Source organism: Manis javanica, chromosome 1 (assembly GCF_040802235.1).
Source record: "Manis javanica isolate MJ-LG chromosome 1, MJ_LKY, whole genome shotgun sequence".
NCBI classification, from domain to species: domain Eukaryota; kingdom Metazoa; phylum Chordata; class Mammalia; order Pholidota; family Manidae; genus Manis; species Manis javanica.
In genome coordinates this window covers 90,957,622-90,970,744 of record NC_133156.1, presented here as the reverse complement: position 1 = coordinate 90,970,744, position 13,123 = coordinate 90,957,622, and the positions used below count along the sequence as shown (strand labels likewise).

The 13,123-nt window shown below is 36.4% G+C and overlaps 1 protein-coding gene across 5 annotated transcripts in view; it reads right to left on the bottom strand.

Moving 5' to 3' along the window:
* AP3B1 (adaptor related protein complex 3 subunit beta 1) overlaps window positions 1–13,123 on the bottom strand; it is a 273,969-nt gene that overhangs the window by 19,141 nt on the left and 241,705 nt on the right. The window contains exon 25 of one of the 5 annotated variants that reach the window (XM_073234824.1): window positions 3,812–3,848. The exons of the other annotated variants lie outside the window; for them this stretch is intronic. Within the exon in view, the coding sequence (XP_073090925.1) occupies window positions 3,827–3,848 (22 nt within the window). The 3' untranslated portion in view covers window positions 3,812–3,826. Of the gene's footprint in view, window positions 1–3,811; window positions 3,849–13,123 lie in introns of those variants that run through there. 5 annotated transcript variants of the gene reach the window in all.

Sequence of the window (13,123 nt, the reverse complement as noted above, 5' to 3'; positions counted from 1 at the left end):
TCAAATAGCACTTTCATTGTGCTTCACTACTGTGTGTCTGCCCTTCAGTTCTTTGTTGCGGTGGGGACAAGAATCAAGAACAAACTCAGCCACCCAACAAAAGTGTTGGGCTGCAAATAAGCAGAACATCCAGCTAACAATTCTTGAGAAATATGTTAACTGTTTAGCATACAAGTCCTGGAATTACCAAAGGCTGTTTCAATGGTGTAAAGATGCTGTTAGGGACCCAGGTTTCTCTAAGCTTTAAACTCTACCATCTCTAGGGTGTTGGCTTTCAGCTGCTGCATCGCCAGCTACCATTTTTACATTCCACTGAAGAAGGAAGAGTTATGGTGGAAGAACAGTGAATAATTGAGTCAACCAAATCTGTTTCTTTTTTTAAATTAGGAAAACAAAAGCTTTCCTGAAAGTCCCATGGAAGAACTTCTAGTTTTGTGTTAGAACTGGATCTACTGGCCACTGGGAAGGGGGAGAAGAGGATTGTGGATATGAAATACCAAACATTAGGTTAAGAAATACTTTACTGAATCCAAGGACAAACATTATAATTTGAAGGAAAAAAGAAAAAAAAATCCACTTTTATTTTATGCTATTATACACTGTATTTTTGTAAGCTGCCTTATATTTCTTATGGAACAAGGTAAGGACTAGACCAAATGAGAATGTTTTGAATTATTCACATGTGGATTGTCCAATGTAAACAAATAAATTCAATTTACTTATTAATTCAATAAATATTTACTGAATACAAACTTGATCCCATGTACTGTGTGAGTATCTGGGGATTTAAAGACAAGTGAAACTGGTCCTTGAAGCTCACAGTCTAATGAGGGAGTGGGTCCAATTATGTTTATAATAGACTGGTTAACTAGTTAACATAATCCCATTAAGTTAATACCAGCTTTCACTCTCTAAAGTATTTCAATTTGTATGATAAAATATATGGTTATCTTATTCATATAACTAAGACAAAGGTGTTTCAATGTTTTCTGAAGCAACACGTAACTACAAGAGACTTTTTTTTTGATTATTCATTTGATTTTTATACTTGATTTATATGTGAATCCCACATTTCTCCCTTATTATTATTTTTTTTAATAAAATGCTGAAATGGTAGGTAGATGTAAGATAAAGGTAGAAAACATAATTTAGTGCTGTAAGAGGGCAAATGTAGATCTCAGGTCTGTGCCTATAGACTAAGTATTAATCCAAGCTAAACAAGGGCAACAAAACATCCACAGATGCAGAAGATTTCTCTCAAAACAGGGGGGGTGAGGTTCTAAGCCTCACCTACCAGAGACTTTTGACATAGAAAAATAATGATCCTGTTTGTATTTCAGAAATTCTAGTGGCAGCGTGTAGGTGGAGTAGTGGCGAAACCCAAGGCATGCAGATGGGTCAGGAATCTAATTTAATAGTCTAGGCAGGTGAATTTAGCATTGACTGCATATTTTACTTTAGTAAACCTTAACAGTGATCCTAAGAGGTAGCCTCTGTTGGCCCAATTTATTGATAGAGAAATTGAACAACATGCCCAAGGTCATGCAGCTAGCAGGTGGCAATGCTGGGATTTCACCTCAGGATTATCCTATGTCAATACATATCCATGATGTTGATATGTACCCACTGTGTAAGGCTGCTTCCCTAGGCTAGACAGCCCTGGGAATGGGGAAGATGGGAGTATTTAGAGTGAAAAGGGACAGATCTGGTGATAGATGGGAAGAAGAGACTTTGAACCTATTAGTGTGAACAACTACTGATGACAAGAAGTTTTAGGGATTAGACAAAATTACTTGGCTTAAATCATGCTGTATTTTGAGTACCATATAATTACCCAGGAGATGTATTTAGTAGATAATTGGAAATACAAATCAAGAATCACAAGTAAGTCAGGACAGTCTGTAAGAGTTTGGAAGTAATCAGAATGGTGCAGGAAGAGCTGAAGCCTTACAAATAGGTAAATTCACATAGGAAAAGAGGATATACTGGAAAAAGGTTGAGACGGAAACCTGGGGAAAACTTGTATTTAAGTGGAAGAGATGCAACCTGCAGAAGAGATTGGGTGAGTGGTCAGTGAGAAAAGGTGGGTGTCAGTGCAGGGAGGAATAAAAAGAAGCAAGTGTAACTGCTGACCTTAGCGAGGCAGTTCGGGCTGGAGGAAGAATGCAGAATGCAGTGAGTTGAAGGGTGAATGGAAGACTGGCAATGAAAGACCTGACAGAAAGCCAAACTGTCATGAGGGTGTGGCGGCAAAGGGATGATGCTTAAAGAAACCAGTGCATGCTTAAAGGCTGAGGGGAAAGTGCCAATGAAGAGGAACAAATTTTGGAATAAATGGTAGAACAAGGTTTTAGCAGAGATAAGTGAGGAGGACGGGATTAGGAGCACAAGAAGGTGATGGGGCAGTCCAGAAAGGGGGTAGAATACTTCTTCCGGAATCAGCAGAGGAGGGGTGAGGATGGGGGGAAGTACCGAGGCAGGGCCCTTGAAGGACGAGACCATGCCCATTGGAGTGGAAGGCAGAGTCACATGAGAGAAATGTTTAATGGCCAAGGAGAGAGTAAGTGCATATACATGCATACCTGAACTATATAAATATAATGAACTAATTTAGTATTAAATATAAAATTTCAGCTTCATATAACTGGATAAATTAGTGTTCCCTAAAGTGGAAAGCATATGGCACTCTACAGAGGTAGAAAATCCATCAAGGAAAAAAACCTAGGAAAAAAAATACATTTATTTTTTCTCATGTCTTTTTAAGTTCTATTTTTGTCTGTATATGATATTTTAGTATATACATATGTTAGCATACATAATTAAAAATAAATTTATACATACAGTGAGCACATGGTAAAAATATTTCACTAATAGAGGTGCACACACAATTCAAAAAGGGGACTACTGGGTTAAGTTATATGTATTACACTACTTTTACTCTTATTTTCTTTTTAATTACAACCGAAATGACTGATCTTCTTCCCAACACTCCTGACGGATACCATTTACTTTCTTGATTAAAGGTAGCTGTGCAGCACTGATGCCCAGGGAGAAGGGGGTAGAGAAGAGAAAGAAGGGAAAAAAGATGTGCCTTCTAAAGTATATATGAAAATGTAGGTGGGTAAACAGCAGATTTAAGTTTGGGGTGGGGAAAGGTGATTCTGAAATGTCCCCACTAGCAATAAGCACTGGTTAGAGACATACAGATGATTCAACTTGACTGGGTGTTTTAAGATTTTTGCTTGTTTTTGGCTAATGTATAAATATTTGATATTATTCAGCCTTTGGGAATTCCCTTCTTATTTTCTGTAGCTGGTAAAATGCTTAACATGTAATTATGTATGCAAAACTAAGGATATAAGCTCATCCAAAATGGGTTTTGGAGGCAAATGTAATTGGTCACACAGGGATGCTGCTGTGGCAGATTGTACTGGTTGCTTACTCAGTCTCTATTTTCCTTTTTCTTCTCTCCTGACATAATCCTGATATTTGTTCACATAGACAATATGCCCAACTGAAACACTGTATCTCTCAGTTTCTCTTGTGGCTAGTGACCAAGTGACCCAGTTATGACCAACGAAACATAAACAGAGGTCTGCTGGGGATTTCTGGAAAAGCTTTACTTTTCTGACACAAACAAGGCTCCTCCTTTCAGGTCACTTCTTTCTTTAAAAAATATTTTTTTAATGCAGACAGAAGCCTGGAAACAGAGCAGCCATCTTGTGACTATGAGGATGACTGGCACATGCTAATAAAATAAGCACATGAAATGAAAAATTGAAAGACTTTATACCTTAAAGACATTGTGGAGCTACTCCAGCAGCTCTTAACTGTTGACCACTCTTGTACTAGGAGAATAATAAAAAGCTACTTGGTTAAGCCACCACAGCTGGGTTTCTGTTAACACACAACTGAACACAAAATTTAACTAATACAACTAGTACATAACATACTTCATAAGCCAGTTTGAGCTTCTAAGCAAGATTTGGCTTAGAATGGAATAAGATGAATTCTTTCTTCTTTATTTTAGGGAAACCTTACTTCCATTTTTATTAGTGTTCAAAGATGTCCTGTACAGTTCTCTATGCGCCTCCTTTTCTACTATTTTGCTCTTTTTGTTTGCTTCTTTCTCCTTAGAGCTTTTCTTTTCCTCTCCTCCCCCCCTCTTTTTCTTTTCATTTCCCTTGGTTGAACATGGGGCTAAACACAGATACCTTGACATTAATAGAGAATGGTGAATATGAGCAATGATAGATGTAAATTTATTGGAATTAACAGTTTAGCAGATCAACAAAGTACTATTATTAGGCTATTAAATAGCCTAGTTGCATGGGATCAGATGGTGTAATAGTTTTAACTTAAGGTAAGATTTGACCTCCTATACACTGAACTGTAATGCATCTGCTTATAATACTTAGTCTTGGTTGTTCACAGGTCCCTAGGATCTAGACTGGTTAATTTTCTAGGTGTGAGAAATGGACAAGTAGTTTAACCATTGGGAGAGTTAAGTTTCCTTGTCCATGAAGTGACAAAAATAGCAGTTACATTCAGGCTAGTTTTAATGGTTACATGAAATGACATATCCAGTGTACTGCTTAATGCATAGCAGATACTCAAAGCCTATGTACATACTAGGGCTACACCTTTAATTTTTTTTATGCTTTCCCCTATTGATTCTCATTTCCAACTCTTCACTGTTATAAACAATGCTGACTTAATACCTTTGGATAGATCTATTTCTTCTGCACAAGTACCAATATTTCCCTAGGTTTGATACCCTAAAAGTGAAATTGCTAAGTTGAAGAGTAGATATCAAAATACTTAGTATTTTGATAGATACTGGCAAACTACCTTAAAAAAGGTGGTGCCAATTTAAAGTCCCACAAATTGTACATAAGAATTTATGTTTTTTTCTGCCTTCTTTGTCAATGTCAGATACTAAAATAAAAAAAAAATTCTGCCAATCTAATGGGTGAATAGTTTTAATATTTATTTTCCTACCAGGGCTGTTGAACACTTTATGTTTATTGGCTACACGCCTTTCTTGTAAACTGCCTTAGCTAGCCTTTCTCCACTTTTCTATTGGATTTCTTTTTACTGATTGTGTTCCTTATGTATTCTGGTTATTAAATCTTTGTCTGCTAAACATGCTGTAATACTTTCCCACCATCTCCATCTGTTATAGTATCTATTTTCCTTTCTTTGTAGAGAATTAAAAAATTTTAAGTCAATAATCTGACAATAATTTTCTTTCTGGGTATTGTATCTTGCTTAAGACTTTTGCCCTCAAAGAGTATGAAAATATGTGTCTCTATTATATGTACTTTTATAGTTCCACAAAGGTAGGAAACCTGTTAATCGTAATTGTATCTGGAATTTATTTTGGAGTAATCTGTGGGAAGAAGCTACATTTCTTTTTTCCAGATAATGGAGCTTACATCACTTACCAAATTGTCCATTCTTTCCCCACTGATTTGAAATGCCACCTGTATGATATACAAAAATGTCTAAATTTCTAAAATGTCTATTTTGTTTTAGTGATTCCTGTGCCAATAATTGATTTTATTGAGTAAAAACATTCTTGTGGCTTTAAAGAATATTTTGAAATTACAGAGAAAGACATTTTTTCCTTAAATTTCTGTTTTGATTTTTATTGGACATTTTCTTTTCCAGTTGTATTTTAGAAATTTGTCAAGTTCCTTAAAAAGGTCTACTAGAATATAGCTTAGTCACACTGAGTTGGAAGATTAATTTGAGGGAGTACTGTCTTCTATTTACGAGCAAACTATACTCACTTTTTTATTTATATCTTCCTTTTTGTGGACTTTGGGAAAGTTTCTGGTTTTTAAAATTCTCATGTAGGTATTACATATTTCTTGTTAATTTATTATTTTTATTGTTCTTATAAATAGAATTTTATTCATAATGTTTTACAATTGGTAGGAAATGCAGAAATGGTGATTTTTATATGACTTGAAAAACCTTTCTAAATAACAGATTTTCTATTGATTCCAAGACTTTTTGGGTTTATAATTATATTTAATAAAAATGACATTTTTGTCTCTTCCGTTCTAGGGCTTATACCTCTAGCTGTTGTCACTTGTCTTTTTGTATTGGCTACAATTACCATTATAATGTGAAAAAAACGTATTGAGAGAGGTTGACCTTATTTTGCTTTTCTGACTTAAGAGAATGTTTCTGATAGTTCATGTAGTAATAGGTAACTTGCGTGGCCAGTAAAGTCATTTGACTTTACAACCCCGAAGTACTGTGCACATTCAGGTGCTATTTTTTTGGGTTTTAAAATCAGAGTGATACTGGCCTTGTAGACTGACATGGACGATTTTTCTTTTTCTTTGTTCTAGAAAATTTTCAATAATACAGAGATTATCTCCTTTTTGAAGTTCTGATATAATTTAAACTTTTCTTATTCTTCATTTATATTTTCTAGGAAACTATGCATTTCATCTATATATTCCAATTTATTGGTATAGAATTGTGCTATTGTATCACCTTTCTCTTTTCTAATCTTCCTTATGTGCCTTTTTTTTTTACTCATATTAGCTCACAGATTTCCTAAGTTTTTTTTGTACATCCTATGTGTCTTTTAAAAAGTGTGTGTTTTAAGTACAAAGGAAAGAAGAAATTCTTTACCTTTTATTTTTTTCATTTCGGTATCATTAATCTACAATTACAAGAGCAACATTATGGTTACTAGACTCCCCCCATTATCAAGTCCTAACCACATACCCCATTACAGTCACTGTCCATCAGTGTAGTAAGATGCTATAGAATCACTACTTGTCTAATCTGTGTTGTACAGCCTTCCCTGTGCCGCTCCCTTATATTATGTCTGCTAATCGTAATACCCCCTTTTCTCCGTTACGCCTCCCTTCCCACCCATCCTCCCCAGTCCCTTTCCCTTTGCTAACTGTTAGTCCATTCTTGGTACTACGATTTTTTCTAAGAGTTTTATGGTTTCATGACTTACATTCAGGAATTTGACCCATTTTGAATTTACTTTTGTGTATGGGGCTAGACAATGCTCCCGTTTCATTCTCTTAGATGAAGCTGTTCAGTTTTGCCAACACCAGCTGTTAAAGAGGCTGCCATGTCCCCACTGTATATCCATGGCTCCTCTAAAGTATATGAGTTGACCATATATGTTTGGGTTAATATCTGGAGTCTCTATTCTGTTCCACTGGTCTGTGGCTCTGTTCTTGTGCCAGGTACCAAACTGTTTTGATTACTGTGGCTTTGTAGTAGAGCTTGAAGTTGGGAAGTGAGATCCCCCTGCTTTATTCTTCCTTCTCAGGATTGCTTTGGCTATTTGGGGTCTTCTGTCATTCCATATGAATTTTAGAACTATTTGTTCCAGTTCGTGGAAGAATGCTGTTGGTATTTTGATAGGGATTGCATTGAATCTGTAGATTGCTTTGGGCAGGATGGCCATTTTGACAATATTAATTCTTCCTAGCCAAGAGCATGGGATGAGTTTCCATTTGTTAGTGTCCTCTTTAATTTCTCTTAAGAGTGTCTTGTAGTTTTCAGGGTATAGGTCTTTCACTTCCTTGGTTAGGTTTATTTCTAGGTATTTTACTCTTTTTGATGCAATTGTGAATGGAATTGTTTTCCTGACTTCTCTTTCCGCTAGTTCATCATTAGTGTATAGGAAAGCAACAGATTTCTGTGTATTAATTTTGTATCCTGCAACTTTGCTGAATTCAAATGTTAGTTTCAGTAGTTTTAGAGTGCAGTTTTAGGGTTTTTATGTACAATATCATGTCATCTGCAAACAGTGACAGTTTGACTTCTTAACAGTCTGGATCCTTTATATTTCTTTGTTTGGTCTGATTGCCATGGCTAGGACCTCCAGTACTATGTTAAATAAAAGTGGGGAGAGTGGGCATCCCTGTCTTGTTCCCATCTTCAGTGAAAAGCTTTCATTTTTTTGCTGTTAAGTATGATGTTGGCTGTGGGTTTGTCATATATGGCCTTTATTATGTTGAGGTACTTGCCCTCTATACACATTTTATTGAGAGTTTTTATCATGAATGGATGTTGAATTTTGTTGAATGCTTTTTCAGCATCTATGGAAATGACCATGTGGTTTTTGTCTTTCTTTTTGTTGATGTGGTTTATGATGTTGATGGATTTTTGAATGTTGTATTATCCTTGCATCCCTGAGATGAATCGCACTTGATCATGGTATGATCCTCAGCATTTTTGCATCTAAGTTCATCAGGGATATTGGTCTGTAATTTTCTTTTTTGGTGGGGTCTTTGCCTTGTTTTGGTATTAGGGTGGTGCTGGCTTCATAGAATGAGTTTGGAAGTATTCCATCCTCTTTTATTTTTTGGAAAAATTAAAGGAGAATGGGTATTATATCTTCTCTGTATGTCTGATAAAATTCAGTGGTGAATCCATCTGGCCCAGGGATTTTGTTCTTGGGTAGTTTTTTGATTACTGATTCAATTTCGTTGCTGGTAATTGGTCTGTTTACATTTTCTGTTTCTTCCTTGGCCAGTCTTGGAAGGTTGTATTTTTCTAGGAAGTTGTCCATTTCTTCTAGGTTGTCCAGCTTCTCAGCATATAGATTCTCATAGTATTCTGTAATGATTCATTATATTTCTGTAGGGTCCGTTGTGATTTTTCCCTTCTCATTTCTGATTCTGTTTATGTGTATACATTCTCTTTTTCTCTTAATAAGTCTGGCTAGGGGTTTATATTTTTTGTTTATTTTTGCAAAGAACCGGCTCTTGTGTTCTTTGATTTTTTCTATTGTTTTTTTCTTCTCAATTTCATTTATTTCTTCTCTAATCTTTATTATGTCCCCCATTGTGTTGACTTTGGGCCTCATTCGTTCTTCTTTTTCCAGTTTCAATAATTGTAACTTTAGACTATTCATTTGGGATTGTTCTTCCTTCTTTAAATAGGCCTGGATTGCTATATACTTTCCCCTTAAAACTGCCTTCACTGTGTCCCACAGAAGTTGGGGCATTGTGCTGTTGTCATTTGTTTCCATATATTGCTTGATCTGTGTTTTAATTTGGTCATTGATCCATTGATTACTTAGGAGTATTTTGTTAAGCCTCCATGTGTTTGTGAGCCTTTTTGTTTTCTTTGTACAATTTATTTCTAGTTTTATACCTTTGTGACCTGAGAAGTTGGTTGGTAGAATTTTCATCTTTTTGAATTTACTGAGGCTCTTTTTGTGGCCTAGTATGTGGTCTATTCTGGAAAATGTTCCATGGGCACTTGAGAAGAATGTGTCCTGCTGCTTTTGGGTATAGAGTTCTGTAGATGTCTGTTAGGTACATATGTTTCAGTGTACTGTGTCCTTACTTATTTTCTGTCTGGTTGATCTGTCCTTTGGAGTTAAGTAGTGTGTTGAAGTCTCCTAAAATGAATGCACTGCATTCTAATTCCTCCTTTAATTCTGCTAGTATTTGTTTCACATATGTCGGTGCTCCTGTGTTGGGTGCATATATATTTATAATGGTTATATCCTCTTGATGGACTGACCCCTTTATCATTATGTAATGTCCTTCTTTATCTCGTTACTTGCTTCATTTTGAAGTCTATTTTGTCTGCTAGAAGTACTGCAACACCTTTTGTCTCCCTATTGTTTGCATGAAATATCTTTCCCATTCCTTGACTTTTAGTCTGTGTATGTCTTTGGCTTTGAGGTGAGTCTCTTGTAAGCAGCTTATAGATGGGCCTTGCTTTTCTATCCATTCTATTACTCTGTGTCTTCTGACTGGTGCATTCAGTCCATTTACATTTAGGGTGATTATCGATAGATATGTACTTATTGCCATTGTAGGTTTTGGATTTGTGGTTACCAAAGGTTCAATGTTAGCTTCTTTACTATGTAACCGTTTAACTTTAACTCATTTATTATGCTATTATAAAGACAGTGTGATGATTCATTATTTCTCTCCCTTCTTATTCTTCCTCCTCCACTCTTTATATGTTAGGTGTTTTATTCTGTATTCTTTTGTGTTTCCTTTGACTGCCTTTGTGGATAGTTGATTTTATTTTTTGCCTTTATTTAGTATTTGGTTGGTCTGCTTTCTTTGCTGTGATTTTATTTTATCTGGTGACATCTATTTAACCTTTGGAGTACTTTCATCTAGAGCAGTCCCTTTAAAATACACTGTAGAGGCGGTTTGTGGGAGGCAAATTCCCTCAACTTTTGCTTATCTGGAAATTGTTTAATCCCTCCTTCAAATTTAAATGATGATCATGCTAGATACAGTATTCTTGGTTCAAGGCCCTTCTGTTTCATTGCATTAAATATATCACGCCATTCTCTTATGGCCTATAAGGTTTCTGTTGAGAAGTCTGATGATAGCCTGATTGGTTTTCCTTTGTAGATGATCATTTTTCCTCTCTCTGGCTGCCTTTAATACCCTGTCCTTATCTTTGATCTTTGCCATTTTAATTATTTTATGTCTTGTTATTGTCCTCCTTGGGTCCCTTGTGTTGGGAGTTCTGTGTGCTTCCGTGGTTTGAGTGACTATTTCCTCCCCCAGTTTTGGGAAGTTTCAGCAATTATTTCTTCAAAGACACTTTCTATCCCTTTTTCTCTCTCTTCTTCTTCTGGCACCCCTATAATGTGAATATTGTTCCATTTGGATTGGTCACAGAGTTCTCTTAGTATTCTTTCATTCATAGAGATTCTTTTATCTCTCTGTGCATCAGCTTCTCTGTATTCCTGCTCTCTTATTTCTACTCCATTAACAGTCTCTTGCACCTCATCCAGTTTGCTGTTAAGTCCTTCTATTGATTGTTCCATTTTTGTTATCTCCCTTTGGACTTCATCCCTTAGCTCTTGCATATTTCTCTGTAGGTCCATCAGTGGTTATGACTTTTATTTTGAATTCTTTTTCAGGAAGATTGGTTATATCTATCTCACCAGGCACTCTCTCTGGGGTTGTCCAAGTGAGTTTTGACTGGACCAGATTCTTCTGCCTTTTCATGGCAATAGAAGTGATCACCGTCATATGGCACGTGTGTCAGCTGGGAGAACAAAGTCCCTTCCTGCTTGCTGGTCACCTTGCCCTTCTCCGCTGCCTGTGCTTGTTACCTGCACACCAGAAGCAGTCTCTGGTTAATCTCCTGTGCTGCTGTCAGTGGGGCAGCCCTTGGGATAGACTAGGTCACTGCTGGGGGTCGCAGATGCGCTGGGTGTGCTCTCCTGTGAGAACAGTGTCCCTTCATGCCTTCTAACCTTGTGCCAGCTTCCTCAGCTTGTGCTGGACAGTTGCATGCTGGCGGCAGCCTCTGGGTCTGGCCTGGTTAGCTGTGTGCTGAGCATAGACTCTGTGTGATTGTTGTGGGCAGGGCTGTTTCCCAGCTGCTCTGCTGCAGTGGAGGGTCAGTGGTTAGATTGCAGTGCCGGTGGGGGGCAATGAATGGCAGGCTGATCAATGTGAGGGGCTTTGGAGCTGCGTTGTCCCTTGGGGGTTAGGGCGCCTGAAGTTCCTTAAGATTCCCAGCCTGCTGGGCTGGGTGTGCCAAGATGATTTGGTCCATTAACCCTGTCCCTTTAATACTTTTAAAGCACCGGATTTTCTTTTGTCTCAGGGGAACCAGCTGTGGGGACCCATTCTTGCTGTCTCTGTCTCAGATTTTATTTTTCCATTTCTCTAATATCCAGTACACCATGCAATGTGTGACTGTGCTCCTGGTGCAGATTAGTAGGGCTGGTTATTTAGCAGTCCTGTGCTTTCACTCCCTCCCCACTCTGATGAAACCTGGTTATGCACTGCATCTACTTTTAGAGAGATACATTTATGTATATTATACACATTTTCCATCTCAGTAAGTTAAACAAGGACTTAATTTGATCACCATTTAAAATGCAAAGCAAAGAAGAGACATTAATATTTATCAAGTATCCATATAACTATATAGTTATATATATATAATTGTTCTATCTCTATATACATATCATATAATGATACAGAATTAATCTAGAGGCTAAAGTAGGATCATTTTACTCGTTTCTTTTCTTTTAATAAATATGAGTATATGTGAAAAGCTTGTAAGTCCATGTTCTTGGCATTTCTGAAGGCTAATCAAATATGCTTTTATTACCCATAATTTTAGGTATTGATTTGTATAATGTATTTTAAGGAAAAAATTCAGTATCAGCCATTCTTGCTTTTTTTCCCTCTTTTTATTGCACTACCAAGACTAATACAGCACATCACTAAGCAAAAAGTGCTATTTACTATGCAAAAGGCACAGTCAGTGATTGGCATCTAAGACCAATTGATCTACCCATTACCACTATCTCCCTACTCCCACTAGCACTACTATGAAGCTATTGATTTAAACACTGTCGATCGGTTTCCATTTTCTGATTTTGGGCAGGCCAATTAAGAAAGTGAGTAATTGTGATTACATTGCTTCAGGATCAATTACATTTGATGCAAGACAAAGTGTTCTTTTTGGAACATGCAAAAACAAATTTTTTGATCTAGTGTGCTTACATGCTTAATAAAATCTAAAATAAATAATTTATACTTTCACAACAGAAAAACATATTATTATATGCTAATAGCAGCTAAGGCTATTTTCTATGTAAAATAAATGAGTCACTTTCCTAAAATTAGCTTAAGAGAAACTGAGAACAAATTGTTTACGTATGTTCCTCAAAGTAGGATACAAATCAAACAACACTACCCACATATTTATTGTGAATGACAAAATGCAAACTTGTCCAATGGACAACAGAGGAAAACTCTGTAATGAAAATATGTTCTAAAGAACCCCACCTCATTATATAGAAATATAAAAGATTCTTTGTATAAACTGACAAGAAAACCAAAATTTTTTAGTTCTTAATTTTGCCCTAACTTTGTGCTGCATGAGCTTTGTCATTGGGCTCACATTGTTGAAATCATTAGAACGAATACACCTCTGGTGTTGGAGGCAAATCTATTTAAGAGTGATGTTACTCATAGTCTTGTGCTCAGTAATATTGATCTGTGTTGTTTGTCTAATAGAAAAATAATAAACAATTACTAGGCAATGTTGGGAAAAGTAATCAGTTTTTATATATCACTAATATACCAGACCTCCCAAAACATAAAGGTGATGATCTGCATAA